We start from the raw sequence: 16520 nt of genomic DNA on the forward strand, positions 1-16520 counted from the left end.
GTTGTTTTTTTCCTGTTGTGTGAAATTTAAAAAAATTTATTTCTTCGAATGGAACTGATATCATTAATATTATTGTGGGGGAATGTAGAATATGAGGTCTTTAACAATCCTTCCAGTAATGAATAGTTTCCTAATACTTTACTTGATAATAGTATCAAAATTGTTCGATGAATAAAGGACTTGACGACAGAATTGTTTACCTATTTCTACACACATGTATTACATCATCACGTGAAGAATAAATTCAATTGAAATGATGGACAGTGAACCCCAGACCCACTGCCACGACCCCCGAGAGATAGTATATGTTGTGAATAAAAGGGATACCAGAGTAAATTCAAAGCATCATAAGCCCATGCAGGGGTTTTTCAAACTTGGGAGTTACTTTGTTTCTATCGTATATTTGTTGATCTTTTGAAATAAATAAGTAATGGGCGTTTTTGTTTATGTCGATAATATACTGCCGTCGTTCTCTTTAGTTGTGACAGTTCCTTTGCCTTGTTTTAACATTTTCTGGTGCCTTGACGGAATAGGTTGGGGTTTAGCAAACGGAGAAGGATAGTAGACATGCACATATGGTTTGCCAAATGTCAATTCACGCTACTCGGGGACATTGTTGAAACTGAAATGATTTCATTCAGAGCGCAGCAGTGTTCCAGTGTAGGTGGATACTGAAAATAAAGAAGGACACATAGTTTCTTATGTTATGAAACGCCAGAGGATCCAGCAAGTATGGGACAAGCAACACAACCATGAACTCAACCCTATGCCGTGTCTGTTCAATTATATAGTTGGTTAGTATAGAGACGAAATTATTGTTCAATTTAGATACTTATAATTATTATTGTTATTATTATTATTTTTTTTTTTTACATTTCAGATAGAGAAGAAACAAGTGAAGTCATTTCGACATTTCGTTCAGGCCATTTTGAAAGTGACGGGCCTGTAGATTTCCTGGGCGGCTGACGTCCAGCCGCGCGGCGCCGTGTTGTAATTAGTGTAATCGGCCAAGGAACGGCGGTTTAGTGATGAATCCAAATCATTCGAATTGATCAACGTCTTACCTATTGAATAAAACAAAAATTTGAGAACCTGGAATATTTAGCAAAGCAATTTAATTCTATTTGAAATTTACTTATTGCTGGCTGTCGGAGCTGTACGCCTGCGAAAGGATCGAGGACTTGAGGAGCCGGCTGCTGCTGAATGACCATTGGCGGCTGAATATGACTGGCAGTCACCGTGGTCTTGGGTAGTAAAGGCGTGGATTCGTTATGATAAGTCTGTTCCATCATTCGGGGCGTAACCATTGATTTAGCCGGAAGAGGAACGGGTGCGGAGTTTTCCTTCGTATTGGAAACCAATCGAACGTCCGACGGTTTGGCTACCGCCGGCGTCACCGGAGGTGCGGATGCGAACACTTGAGTCGGCTTGTTCCTTCCGGTTAAAGCTATATGTTGGGTTGGCGTATGCATTCCGGACTGTCGCGGAGATCCGCTCTGCGAAACGGAGACCTGGCCGATGTAGTTGATGGGCACAGGTCCACTTGATTCGAAGCGCTGGACCTTGAGACGGACACTCAATTTGGCCAGTTGAGCTTCTTGAGCCATTCGCATCTCTTCGGTCACCGTGACTTGTTGTTGGTTAAACTGCAGTTGTTGTTGTTGTTGGCGCGTTTGCATTTGAATATGTTGAAATTGTTGCTGATGTTGTTGTTGCTCGAGTTGCTTCATAACTTTCTGTTGGGCCTCTTCTTGCTGCTTTCGTTGCTGTTCAAGTTGTTGTTGTTTTCGTAACTGCTCCTCTTGTTGTAGTTTCCTGAGCTGCTCCTCTTGTTGTTGTTTTCTCTGCAGCTCCTCTTGTTGTTGTTTCCTTTGCTGCTCCTCTTGGCGCTGCTTCAGGGCTTCATTGTTGACGGCGGCTTCGGCGGCCCGCTTCTCGCGCTCCAGCAAAGCCTGTAAATTGGGTCGGGAGTCGAGGGGCGGCAGTTCCCACTGGACTGCCGGGCTGACGTCGCCAGCGACACTGTCGGAGGGTTCGGCAGATTTCTCCGGAACGGGCCGAAGTGTTGGCAGGACCAGTTCGGGTTCCTGGCGGACCATCGGCGGTGGCAACTGACTGGCAGAAACACTGCGCAAGACGGGCAGTTCGAACGGGAAAGGATTGGGCTTGATCTCCTCTCCGGCCGCCACCTCCTGGGCCGAGTTGTCTTTGGTTTGATCAATCAAGCCGAGAGAAGCGCTATCTTCGTCGCCAGCCGTCACTGACACGGACGGTGGCATCGTTACGGGCCGCTGTTTCTTTTGGACGGGTTCCAGTACGAGATTAGTCCTCGGCGTAGGGCGAAGCTCAACGGCGGACAAAGCGTCGACTGCATTGATTTCATTTTTGTCGAATAAACAAAGAGAGAGAAAGAGAAAGAGAAAAAATGTTAAGACAAACATTTTGCGTCAAACGCCGATAATATAACGAGCAAGAACTTGCACAGTCAAGGCCATTCCGGTTCCGGGGTGGACAAAACGTCAAGTATGCATACGGTGTGTAAATGGATGATGTACCTGGTGTGTTGCCCCACCCCTTGGCGGCTTTGGGCTTGTAGGGATTGACGTTGTCAGGTCGCAGGGGCGTGGGCACAAAAGGTTTCTCTTCGGCGGGTGCCGCCGCTTCAGATTCCGCAGCCGTCAATGTCTGCTGCGGCTGGGCTTTGAAGTTGGGCAACATCTTGGGCACACTATCCAGAGGCTTCATGTTCAGCTTGGGCTGGACCGGAGCGGCGGCCGACAGCGTCGTAGGCACCACCGGTCCTAATGGCTCCTTGTTTCTCTCCAGCGTTCCACTTGGGTTGGCCGCTCCGGGCAGACGATTGGGCCAGAGCTCCTGGAAGGCCGTGTTCACCGTTCCGTCTTCCAGGGCCGCTTCCCAGGGCGATTTCACCAACTTGAGACGAGGTCCGCCGAAAGCATCCTGTTAAAATTATTCCGTTCGACACATTTGAGAAATGGAATTGATTTATCATTCGGCGTTAAGTTTTGTCTTGACCTGAACGGAAGCCATTTTCTGGGTCTGTTCTACACGGGATTGCTGGCTGGTCATCATGGCTTGAGCTCCGGCGGCGGCGGCGGCATTGTTGACTTCGGAGGCGACGGCCGCTGCGGCCACTGCCGCCGCGTTGGCCGCTTTTAGCTTGACCGTGTTCTCGTCGACGATCCACTTTTCCGACTTCTGCTTGCGCTTGGCAAAGAGTGCAGCACCTGCAATCAACAAAGCAACAAACGTGTTTTAAAATGAAAAAAAAAAAAAAAAAAACTCAAGGCTGCTGATTAGGTCATCTCGATTGAACGACGGTCGTCACCTTTTCCTTTTGGCGACTGCAAATCCTTGACGAGGCTCGAGCAGATTTCTGGGCTCAGCTGAGGGGCTTCGATGTGCATGCCGGTGTTGCGCAGCGATTTCAAATCCCAAATTTGGCCCTTGGGATTCATCAGCAACTTGAGCGGCGATTTGGCTCTAAATTGGATCTCCTGGGCGCGCGCACATCACATCCGACACAACATGCGATCGAAAAGTATAATATCAAGTGACGTGTTGCAGATTAATATTCCTGCCCAGCTTCAATTGGATTATAATAAGGCGGTGAATAGGGCTAACAAAACACAACGAGAAAGAGAAAGAAAAAACAAAACAAAACAGCCAAATCACCTGCCCTCCCATGTTGGGTATTTTGAAAGTCATTCGACCGTCATCATCGCCATGGTGGGTGTTGCCATTATTCGATTGATCTCCGTTGAGATGCTGGTCATCTCCAGTCATGAGGTGGGCTGTGGCAGACACCAGCGTGAATACAAAAAAATACAACGAAAATAAAGCAATTCATTAGACGTTGTGTAAATCTTTCTTTACGCGTTTTTCTTAAAATAAATTGTTGTTTGTTTTGGTTTGGTTTTACGAGAGAGAGAGAGTCTGAATTGGTTTTTTTGTTTTTTCTTCTTTGTGTGTCTTTGACATTGAAGTTTATATGCGTCTGGGGCCCGCCCCAGTCTCCTTGATATTCACAGTGTCATGTTGTTGTGGTCGTCGTGGTGGTGGTGGTGGACTGGTGGTGGTGGTTTCGTTTCCTTGGAGGGTTGTGATCCCGAGCTACAGCTATTTTTAGGGTTCTACTATTACGACTATTCCACCAAGTCGCTCTTCTCCTTCTACTAGCTCAGCGCCGTGCGTGCTGTGATGCCAGACATTTCTCTCCAGTGTCCAGCAACAGAGAAACTTTCCAGTTTTTTCTACCGAGTGCCACAACTGGCAGAAATGTCCTCCTTATTCTACATTTGCCCGCCCCCATATATTTTAGGTGCAAGCCGAGCTGCACACGGACGGAATTCTGCACTTCACGCCGGCCGAAAAAAAACACACACACGCACACACGAAAGGGGTTAAACATGGTCAGCCGCCCGAGTTTTTCTCGTCCGGCCAAGGAGGTGGAGTTGAGAGACGGATGGTGGTGCAGTAGTTACATACGTGCGGATTTTTAAAAAAAGAAAGAAAAAAGGGGAAAATTCCTGTATACCTTCGTGAATCCATTTCGAGGAGCGGTTGCGTCGCTTGACGTACATGGACTGGCCCTTTGACGTGCTGTTGGTGTCGGAGCTGAGCGAGTGGGAGATTTGACGAGCCAACTCCACCTGCTCCTCCATCGAGGGGTGGGAAGACGAGTAGAAGCTCGACGAGGTGTACATCCGACGTTCTGCTCATATCAAACATCGTCGTGAGTCAGAGAGAGAAAATGTTACAACCAATCACATTTTTCTCTTTTTTTTTTTGTTTTGAATAACAAAAATGCACGTCAATTATTCAGCGTTTTTTTTTTCTTTTCTTATTATTAAATGTAATTTTGGCTCTCACGTCTGCGCGGAGTGATGTCGCCCGATGGGAAATCCGAGGCAGGCGTGAAAATCTTTTGCAAATCGATGGGTTTGCCCATTTCCGGGCTGATACCTTCAGCACTCCCCTCCTGAAAGAAACAGAAACAAGGGACCAGCAATGAATCAAAATGGCATGTACACCCACTCGAATGATTCGTGATGTAATCCCCCCTCCCCCACTACCACCTTATACGGTAACAAGATTTCGCCAAAGGCGGTGGCTGCACATAATCAATAGGAATCACGGCGCAATTAAAAAAAAACTATGTCTCCTACACTAAAAAAAACTACCAAGGATAAATGCCATAAACGAGCGGTTAGAGTCGTCAGCAGTTCGCGCTTGTGCGGATCGTGTCGGTCGGAGGGTTGGAATCCGCGTCGGCTAACGATGGAGCTGGCCATAGTTGAATTGGAACTCGCCGGCCAGTAGTCGTCGTCCATCTTCGTCGATCTTGCGTGCGTCGTGTGTGTGTGTAGCAAAGTCCAATAATAAATCAAGAGCCTGGCAAAATTGTTCCGTTTTCTTCTTCCGGATTAGTAAATAAACGCCCACACTTTAAACGCACAAATGAATCACTTAAGCGGCGGTTGACGAGATCTGATCACGGTCCCGTTATTTCGGTGGTGGCCATTGCCCGAATCTCTCGGTTCGCGAACAGGCAATCACGATGGTTCTGGACCGTAGACTGCTGCTGCCGTCGTGGCTGATGGCCGACCCAAACAGCCCCGTCTTCCTTTTGTTTTGGTCTGCAGGAGCTTGGGCTTTTTTAGCTTTTCGACACAAGAGTGCGGCAACAGAGCACTTTTTCTTCTTCTCTCTTCTTCCTCACTGGGGAGGTTACGTGAGAGGCTAAAGCCTCAGTCAGCGTGTCGTTCTTCTCTCTCTCTCTCTCTCTCTCTTCATATTGTTTTTCGATTTTTATTTTGTCCTTTTTTTTTTTCCTTTTTTTCTTTTTTAAAAAACAAAATTTTTTGGTTGTTGGGTATTTCTTTTTCGCTTCTTTTTTGTCCAGTTATTTTTAGAGCCTCTGCCGCTATGGCCGGGCGAGTTCTGGTGGCCAGCTAGCGTCTATATGGAGAGAGAGAGAGAGAGGCGTTGCTTCAAATCAAGTCGCCCACCTTTTTTACCACCCTCTTAGACACACATCCGTGTAGGTGGCGCACACACACATGTCGGAAAATCAGAAAATAAAAACGGGATCTTTACTCCGCATCCGCGCTGCGTGTACTATACTTCGCATGTGATCTGCTGTTGGGCTGTCCAGGTCGTCCAGTTGGTTGGACGATTTGACGCGGTGATTTTGTCAAAAAGATTTTCGAGAGAGAAAAAAAACAAGTTGCTTTCATTTAGAAACGAGCAGCTGAGTCAACACTTTTGAAGAGATATTTCCGAAATTTCCTTTGGGTTGACGGTTTTTTCTCTCCATTTGATGTGGAGAAGGGGAAAGGCCTTATAAATTTTTGAATGGCTACATAACTTTAGCGCGGAAAAAGAGAGAGAGAGAGAAAAAGGGGATCGACGAAACATTTCGTTTTCCTGGAACGCGTCCAAAATTGTGTGCGGTGGAATTTAACATAAATAAAAGATTCTTTCCTATCCGTCGCTCGTTTGGTTATCTTCTTCTTCTTCTTCTTCTCCCACCGAAAAAGATCGCCGAGACCGAAAAACTGGGTGGAGTAATGAGGTGATTGCGTATTCATCGCCAGTCACTCTCTTAGTCTTAACCAACTTGCAGTCTTCATAGCCCTATCGATTTGGCTGCTGTTTCGCCTCTCTCCATAGTTGAGAGGGGGGCAGCAGCAGCAGACGGAAATTGAAGAGAGAAAAGATTTCTTGACGATGTAATAAATTATTTCAAAAAGGCAACATGGTAGAAAACAAACAAAATAGGAAAAAATAAAGTGAAGCCAAACAACGAAAAGGCTAGCCCCGTATAGTATAGGTGAAAACCCAGTGGCATTATTACACACACACACACACGCACGGCTCAATCAACTCTACAGACGTCGAGGATGACCGGATCACTGTGCCGGCTTCACTTGGACTTTCAATTTCCCTCCGACGGTGGCCTCTGATGGGATATAGGCGCAGGATTATGGCTCGTCCCCTCATTTGAATTTCTAATATGATTATAGGGTTGTGTCTGTGTGTGTGTGTGTGTGTACGCCGTAGAAACCATTGAAACTTGTGGAGATTGAAAACGAAAAGAAAAGATATGGGCCGGCAATTCTATCCGACACCGGTCGTTATCCATAGAAAAAGTTCGTGACGGATTTAATCGCTCGAAACAAAAAAGAAATTGCCCAGCTGTGAAAATGCGATTTGCTAGAGTCGTAATAGAGAAACTCTACACCACGAATAATATTGAACGGCCGGGCTAACCAAATAGACGTGTGTCAACTTACTTGAAGAAAATTGGCTGGAACTGAAACGGGGCGCGCTTTTTTCGGTTGGACGGGCGGCGGTGAACGTTTCCGCTGAGCCGCCTGGTAGTAATGAGTCCCGTTAGTGTCGTCGTCGTCGTCATCCCGTCAAAATAGATGAAAGGGTGGGTGTGGGAAAATACAAAAGAAACAACAAGCAATTAGCTGATGCATTCCCTTTTTTGACTGGTTTTTCTCCCTCATTGTTTTATTTATCAAACAGGTCAGGATGTGTGTGTGTATTTTTTTTACCTGGGCGCTGTTGATCAACAGGATCGACTCGTCCCTTATCACGTCTCCCGTCTCCTCCACCTGTTGGTTGTTGGGCCACAAAAAATAAAAAAGAGAAAAAATAAAGAGAAAACCGGTCTAATCACGGCTAATACCTTGGGATGATCTCAAACACGCAACTCAATTAGCATAGTGGATTTCATGCGTACAGAAAAGTAAAGGATGACGGCAAGTTTCGATAATGAATCGAGTCGGAGTGAGACTAGACGGCGCATGCGTAACACAACAACACGTCAGGCGCTGGAAAACAAGAGAGAAAGACAAAAGAGAAAGAGACAAAAAGAAAAGTGGGCGACAATCAGGATCGTGAGAGTGCGTTATTAACATATTGACAGTGAGAGAGAGAGAGACGGACGTTGGGGTTGGAAATCATCAATTTTCCCAGTGGGTTAATATATCGGAACTGACCTCCTCGTTGCTCAAATCGGCTTCCATCTCGCGATCAATCTCCGAAATGATTTCGTGAAGGGCGTGTTTGATGTTCTCCTGCTGGATCTCTCGGTTGCTGTGGCTGTGGCTGGACGACAGAGAGGACGACAACGGGACGGACAAATCCGAATTCTCAACTGGACGGCATTCAGAGCCGGAAGCGACTGCTTCTTCCACCAGCGTCGACAGCCGTGGCTCTTGTCGGATGCTGGAATCCTCTTCTCCAACCTCGTGAGTCGCTGCTTCACGTTCCAGGATCTCCTGCTCCTGCTCCAACTGGACGACGTCGACAGCGCTCGTGTTTATTTCGGTGCCGCCGCTGTCACCGCCGTCATCGTTTCCGGGCTCTTTCAAGTCCTCCGCCATCTCGATAGATGGCGGTTCCGCTTCCGTCGTGAAAGCCGCTCCGCACGAAAACGTCTCCTCGGCAGCTTCCAGGAGCAGTTCTTGAGCCAACAGTTGCTCCTCCTCGTCAAGCAGCGCCGAAGGTGAGTTCAAAGCCTCTTGTGTTGTTGTTACTGTTGCCTCTTGGTGCTGCTGCTGCTGCTCTTGTCAATCAGCGTCCAATCAAACCACCCCCACCCCACCCAAAACGTATGTAACGCCCGCGGCAGCGCAAGAAAAGTAGTGGTGCAGCAGCATTGACATGTAATCACACACAGAAAAGTAAAAAGAAAAATACAGGACACGGGCAGCAGGAGCAGCAGCAGCAATAGCGCATGTGTGGTTGTGCAAAAGTTGTTAAATCAGATCAGTCACGATCGTGAATTCAATCAAGATCGGCTAGAAATGGGTGAGACGGCCGCCTACCGAGACGCTGAGACCAGATGATGAAGATACCACCGTCGTCTCCTCTTCCATCCGCACTGCTGACGTCATTCCGTCTTCCACGACCAACTGGTTGATTTTTTCGTTATTTTTGGGGTTTTTTTCAAAATGTCGTCCGCGTGAGTTTGGTGAGGGACGGAAAAAGAGAAGAGAAATTTAAAAGGCCAATCAGGAGGAGAGAATTGAAATTTGGATGACAACTTTGAGATAAGGCGATAGAATACTTGCGAGGAGGACGATGTAGTAGCGGCCGTCGTAGAAGAGGCCGTCGTCGAGCTGGTGATGACGGCCTCACGGCAGATCACGTCCGAGATTGCCTCGTCAACGGCCAACTCCCCGTCGTCCGTTATCTATCGATCGAAACACGGGCGAATTAATGTTGCTACATCCATTCCGGTTGATTTGAAAAATAAATAAATAAATCAAAAAGTTGGGTGCTCTTTTTTGAAGGGGAAATCGAATGTCAGGAATGGGATCAATGGCAGAATGGCGTGTCACGCAATGACTTGATTATAGAGAGACGTGTCAATCGTGCCGTGGGCTGTACGACTGGCGGGCCAGCGCGTTCCCTATCGGGGCAAACCTTAAAGAAGAGCATCAAACGGGCTCAGAGAAGTCGGCCCCCATAAAAGCGGTGATCGACATTTGACGACTGTTTGGCCATCAACAACAAAAGAAAAGCGCTAGAGGAGAAAAATAGGAAAATACAAAAGAAGAAATGGCAGAGTAAATCACCGTCATCAGCGTCTGCTGAACCAGCGTTGTCGAAGACGACGACGAATAGCTCGTGCTGCTGCTGCTGCTGCTGCTCTGGCTGGTGCTCGATGACGTCACCACCGTTGTCGAACTCTCCTGTTCGTCCATCACCTGCCAGTCGTCACGGTGATCGGCGTGTGAAGGAACAAGAAGGAGAATAAGCGAGAAGAAACAAACAAATAAGGCAAAGAATATAATCAAGAAAGAAAGTAAAAAGAAAAAAGAACGAGACGATAAAAAAAAAAAAAAAAAAAATCCCTTGTTGTTTCTTTTGGCGTAGCCGAAGAATTCATTGTGTGTAAAGCTCAAGGAGAGGAAAAAAATTGGCTGCCGGCCAATTATTATGGAAACCCAACCGGGTCCCGGAGAAGATCGTTCAGCTCCGATTGGCCTGGCACTCGATCTGGCAGGTCGCTATCAATCTAAAGACGCGCGTTTTGTTAGCTATAGCCTTTAGCTGCTGCTCCTGCTGCCGGAATAAGTCGCTATAGTTCACATCGACCGAGTTGCAACTCTGCAGCAATCGAAACGATACGAGAGAGTTCCGTTTTTATAGAGATTTACATCCTAGTTAGGAGGGGGAGGGCTATGATTTGGCTGGCGACTTGGTGTATTAGAACCACCCGGAATTCGATCAGTCGTTTCACGGAGGTGGTCGTAAACTCTTTTGTCGATTTTGTGATGCAAAAAGGCAAAACCAAAGAGAAATGCGATTCCAATCACTCACTGGCTGGAGATCAAGTCTCGCTCCATTGTTGCTGTTCTTCTCTCTCCATGCCCCAATGGCTTCTCTGGCCCGTCTACTATATTGACGGTTATAATTTTAGCATCTCGCAAAGACCTCTGTCTCTCCTCGCTTCCGTCTTGGCTCCGCAGTCTGTGCATAGACTTTGGAAAGCCGATGACGTCCGTTTCCCTTTCTTCTTTATTAAAAAGAAAATAGAAAGACGACCGGCAGTACATCCACTACTATTTACTACTACTACTACTCCATCGAGTCCATCTTCTTTATTACGGTCACTCTCCCTCTAGAACGGACCCTTTTAAGTTATTCCGGCTCTGCACTTCCCCTCCACCCACGTCCGTTCCGGCGGTACTAGACATACAACAAAGTGTGTTCCCGGCTAGCTCTCTCCTTTTTCCCCACTTCCGCATCGGACGCTGGCCAGCAGATGAAGACACGGAGAATAAATCTATGAAGTAGATGTAGTACGCTCCAGCGACGAATTCAATCAAGTGAAAAGAGTGAGGGGGGAGGAGGGGAAATCATGCATTGAAGACGACAACAAAAGGCCTTTCCAGCGCAATCAATCCTGTATAGGATCTCGCTCCAAGCGGGATATAATGTAATAAGGGGGGGCCCCCAGACGTGAGCGTCAACCAAGTATATAGACGGACGAACGATAGACCCCAATCTAAATAGGATTTTCACGGTGTTGTCTTGTTGGTGGAGTGAGTGAGAGATAGAGAGAGAGAAAGAAAACAGCCGGATTGTGATTGATATTACCTCAATTATGTAAGATTGATGAAGATCCGCGCGGTAAACGAAGGCGATCAGACCAAAAACAGAAAAATGGGTGTTGTGTGTGGTGATGTGATTGGTTGGGGCTCTTCGTTTATTTCAGAAGGTGCTGGTGGATAATAAATAAGTTCACTGAACCGCAAATCAGGACAAAAACTGCTTCTTCTTTTCTGGCTGGGTGTGTTGTTGTTGTTTGTTGTTTCTTTCAGACCTTCATTTCGTCACTTGTTTTTTGGGAGGGTTGAAAATGAACGGGTGTGACAAAAATTGAATTCAAACAAATTTTTTCGAAAAAAATGATGAAGGCGAAGATGAGCGAAGGGCGAGAGCCGTTCGTGTTGAAGGTGCGACCGGCACTGGTTGTGCCCAGTGTACACAGGATCTCTTCGTCGTCTTCTTCTTCTTCATTCTTTTTGATTTTTTTTCCTTGGCTTGGCTGGGCCAGATGCTGGGCCGGGCGTGTGTGTGCGTGCATGTGTGGGAGGTGGTGGTGGTTTCTATCTACACACACTGTAGAGCGGCAGGGAGCACAGACACCAGGAAGCTAAAAAGGTGGTGGTAGTATAGTATAGTCTTAAAGGAAGCTGGACAATCTAGCGCTAGTGCTGTGCAGACGCTTGCCAGAAGATTGTGTCAGCCCCCAGCCCCCCCCCTTTTTCTACCCCCCTTTTGCCCCAGTGATTTGGGCTGGCGGGACCACCCGCTCTCTCTCTCTCTCTACCCGACATCAGTCAGGCAATAGAAAAAGGCGCAAGCCAGAAAGTTCTATTTTTATTATAGGGTCTCTACACACACACACTCACACACACGCGCCCAGTAGACACACACACACAACACACACAGAGTAGAGTTTTGGCAGAAAACAAGTTTTGGCCAGTGTGTGCCATTAAAACGCAAGGATTATTAGACGTCTGCATTGAATAATACACATGTACTAATTCAATCACTCGGCGAAAAAAGAAAAGATAATAGAAGGTTAACCGCATTTGATTTATCTGTTTGTTTGTTGGCTTTTCTGGGAAATTTGAAAAGACTGAATGTCATGTTTGGTTGTGGCGCCATTTTCGAAAACAGATTTGAAAAATCATGTCCAACGCTAAAAAGGGATTTGCCCAATCGACACGGACGCATCTGGTCCAGTGAGCAGCGGATTGAAATGCGTAGCGATTTTTCGTGATCGACAAGTGTCTGGCTGATATTATATATTCCTGTTGTTTCACTCGTTATTAGGATGGGGGCAGCACAGGGGGGCAACCGCCGCCGGATGGGTCCCTTTTGCATATAGCAGTCAGAAAAAGAAGGGGTTATTTCTGATTAGGACAGCAGCTCAAAGCTTCGACCCAGGTCGTTGCGCTAGTGTAAAAAATTTATTTCGGGATGATTGGCGACTGGCCAGCCAGTTTCATGTTTCTTTGAAGCGAAAGAGAATGAGAGAAGAGTGAACAACTTGGTGATCCCGGAAGGAACTCTCTTCTCTTTCTTTCTTTCTTCTTTGTCTTTATTAGCGTCATCAGAAGAAAAGAACAAGAACAAGAACAAGGACCTTTGGATTTTGCCAAATATTCTCATACGTCCCGCCGTTCGCTGGGTGGGGGGAGATCTCGATGGGCACTGGAGGGTCGTCGAAAATTCATCCATCACCTCGTATAACGTGGAGATTCCGGATGAAGGGGAAAAAAAAGTCCAGGAGCAAAAAACAGGAGTCAGCCTAGCTAGCTGCAAGGCGGGAATAAAATGAAACGTGTCAGCAGAAAAATCGAAATCGACCAAAGGGTTTTTTGTTGTTTTTTGTTTGCTGCTGCTCTTTTTTCTTTTATTATTTTCTCGCCAACCCCAAACTATGCCAAACAGTTGGCAGCCGCTGTTTATGCCCGCAATCTCCTCATCAGATATAACATATACGATCCTCTCCTGCGTGAATCGGGTTGCTGTTGTTGTTTTTCTTTTCTTCTCTATTTCGGATTGATTTATTCGTGGTGTGTGCTGCTGTTGTCGCTGCTGAAATTGATAAAAGGGCGTGAGAAAAGCAAAGAATTTTTCAATCCAGTCGGCAAGCAACAAACTAAGGAAAAAACCTTTCACCATCATCATCGAATTGGGAATGAAGGATTCTCTCAATCATTCAACTAATGACGAGTCTCTACGCAACGTGAAATTGCATTTCGTTCGCCCGTGCGCAACACACATAACAGAGCGGGTCTCTGTTATGCGCCCGCTCATGATGATGGATTTCAAACAGAAATCCCGGCCAGCCAAACCAACTTTTGCTGCGCTCCTGTGTGACTGACCCCCTTTTTGCTGCAGCGCTACCGTCCAGATATTACATTGTGGAGTCTGGTTGGGGCTGGCCGGCTGGCCGGTGGCACGTATATTCATCATCTTTTCGTGACGCAACGCAGAGTAGTAGAGCCGTGTGTCCGAGCTCAATCAGTTTACCGCAAATAATAGCTTCAATCAATCCCGACGGGCTTTGGCAGCACTGCTGGACTCCTGGGAAAATCAAAGAGACAACAACAACATGGGACATAGTCTGCGCCTCCTTGCCCAGCACTGCATCTCTAAAGGCGCAATATATGCAGATGAGAGTGGATTGATGATGAAACCGCACCTATAAGTCGTCTATAAGGACTGACGATCTGTCACATTTGATTTCATTATTACCACCAAGTCCCCGCAAGTCGGACGCCTTTTCTGCCCGCTCCCGATTAGGTGCGACATGTCCCGAAGTCGCCCAACCTTTTAGAAGAAAAGAAACCAAATCAGATAACCTTTCACGAATCTTCCCTACTGTGACGTGTGTGTTGATGATGAAACTGATAGTCTCGAGCTTCTCTTTTTTTCTTCGTCTGATTGTTGCCTCCTGATTTCGTCGCAGCCAAAAAACCGAAATGGCGGGGGCTAACCGGTTCTCTCCTTTTGGTTTTTCTTTTCTCCCTATGAGCATCTGATGCTCCTGCATTTTCTTCCGCTCTTAATATTAAAAAAAAAAAAAAAAAAAAAACGCTGCTGGTCTCGAATACCTCAGCGAGAAAAAGAATTCGAAACAAATAATCACAATAATAATAATAATAAAAAGAGTAGCCAAAGCGCTTCTGGCGAGATATGACAAGACATTGTCAAAATGACTGTTTTCTTCTGTTTGAATTGCTTGTACGTACTGGAGCGTATTTGATAAAAGACTGGACTGCTGGCTGGCCGCTGGCCGCTGGCCGTGAGCGAGCTCGAGCGATCCAAAAAGAAAACACTCACTCGTCGTCTATAGCCGGAGAATATTACAACAAGCTGAGAGAGAGAGAGAGGGAAAAGAGATTTGTCTGGCGTATAATAATACAAGCTAGGCAGACGGGTACCTGTGATGAGTCACAAGAACAACCCAGCACAACACATGGAACAAGAACAGAAAAACAGGTTTTTTTCCTCCCCACTTTTTCCATGAGCGTCGAGAGTTTCTTCTTCTTTGTAGCAAAAAGAAAAGAATAAAACAAGAAATGAAAAGAACGCCTTCACTGCTCAAAAGTATAAGGTGCCACCGAGTGCGAGGATCCATTTGGCTTTCCCGAGTGAATCGAATATAGTATAACACATCCTTGTTTTATATTATCGATGACCACCAAATGCCAGCAGCAGGCACCCACCAAGGTGGTTGAGTACAACAGCAACAACAATGGCATCCATCGTTGTTGTTTGATTCCTTTCCTTTTTCTCGCCGTCAAGACAACGAAATATTCTTCTTCTATTGGTTTTTAAGATGAAGAAAAAGAAAAAAAAAGCTTTTCAGCTTTGAGTGCAAAAGTTCTTTTTTTGAAATGTCGGCCATCAGATGGAACGGGCGGATCGTGACGGACCCGAGTACTTTCAAAACTATTTTTTTGTTTTTTTGTTTTCTTTTTCTTTTTGTTTTTCTGTTATTTTCATCTCTGGCTCTTTTGTTGATTCCATCTGGAAACATGTCGACGCGCTTCATGCTCCGCCAGCTATTTACTACCTGTTTCCCACATTTCAGCTGTAATACGCGGTAGCGTGGCACACACACACACACACCAACACCCAGCAGTTGTGGATCCACACAGATGGATATCTATTTGGCATTCCGATCGACTGTACATAATATTCACCGTCCGGCGTCGTTATTTGATTTATTCCGAAAATTGCGGCGGCGGCGGTGGCGGAGAGAGAGAGAACGATCGCAATCGATAACCGCTCATCCGTCAATCGCTCAAAAGGGGGATATAGTTCGAGCGTTACTAGGTCATCAACCCAAAAAAAAAAAAGAGGTTCCTTTCATTGATTGGCAAGTGGATATCGTTGTCTTGTCGGTGGGACGATGAATTCACGATGAATGGCTAATGCAATCATTCAAAAAAGAAAAAAGTGGCCAGAGAATTGTTTATTCCCCCCCCCCCCTTCCACTTGCAACCCGCCTATGAAAATAAATTAAGCGCGGCGTGGAACTTTACTCCAACCAGAAAAAGAAAGAGAAGCAGGTGCTTTGCGAGCAGCTCCCCATCAGGACCTTATATATATTTAGTATAACTCTTTTGACCATAACAGGTCATGTGGGCAATAAGAGAATCACTCACCACCACCACACACAAAGGAATCTCGGATGAATGTTATGCTAACGTCTCTCCCGTGTGTGTGTGTGGCTCCTTTTTATTCCTCGACCGACGTGTGTCAAATTTTTTTCTCTTCTCCACTTGGGTTGTTGTTGTTGTGTTATACGACGCCACGGGAATATAATATCAGTTTGCGGATGATGATCGGTGCGCAGGGAAATCCACCGAAAAAAAAAAAAAAAAGATGAGACCTGCGCTAACATTTTATAAATTTATATCTACCCAGCACAAGATGTTTTGTTTTCTTTGAGAAAGTTTTCGGGATTATCTACTCAAAGAAAATCGTGGCCATTCCGACGCAACGACTGTCCACGATTTCCATAACCTGACCACCACCACCGTCTTCTTCTTCTTCTTTCTGTTTCACTTTATGCCGGATAGCTTTGGCTAATCGCTGAAACATCAAGAACATTTTTTGGGGTTCGGTTTTGAACAGGTCCTCTCCTCCGCGGTTTATATTCATCTCTTTTACGTATATGTAGTCTCCTTCACTCGCGCTTGACTTACTACGTCGTCATTATTTCAAGAATTACAAAAAGAAAAAAAAAAAGAGAACTCAGATTGACTATTCCGGCTGCTTTTTTTGACCTTTCCACGAACGTCTAATCCAAACTCGGCGCATTTTGGTTTTTTCTTCCCCCGACGTGTCTAATCCAGCAAAGTGGAGGAGAAAGATGGACAAGTGGCAATATAAGAAAGGTGTTGCATAAATTCAAACGCAGAAGAAAAAAACAAATAATC

At 46.0% G+C, this 16520-nt stretch overlaps 1 protein-coding gene across 1 annotated transcript; it reads right to left on the minus strand.

Annotated features, from left to right (window-relative positions):
- Positions 1–195: 195 nt before the first annotated feature.
- LOC124348842 lies at positions 196–11544 on the minus strand. The gene is made up of 15 exons (XM_046799175.1): positions 11149–11544; positions 9621–9752; positions 9110–9235; positions 8868–8954; positions 8037–8597; positions 7590–7649; positions 7320–7400; positions 4894–5002; positions 4559–4735; positions 3697–3815; positions 3350–3518; positions 3037–3248; positions 2556–2961; positions 1136–2368; positions 196–1064 (listed from the first exon to the last, which is right to left on the minus strand). Exons 2-15 carry the CDS (start codon positions 9747–9749, stop codon positions 919–921), a joined length of 3615 nt encoding a protein of 1204 aa, XP_046655131.1. The 5' UTR covers positions 9750–9752; positions 11149–11544; the 3' UTR covers positions 196–918.
- Between the last annotated feature and the right edge of the window lie 4976 nt (positions 11545–16520).

This window comes from Daphnia pulicaria, chromosome 7 (assembly GCF_021234035.1).
Source record: "Daphnia pulicaria isolate SC F1-1A chromosome 7, SC_F0-13Bv2, whole genome shotgun sequence".
In the NCBI taxonomy this organism is placed as follows: Eukaryota; Metazoa; Arthropoda; class Branchiopoda; order Diplostraca; family Daphniidae; genus Daphnia; species Daphnia pulicaria.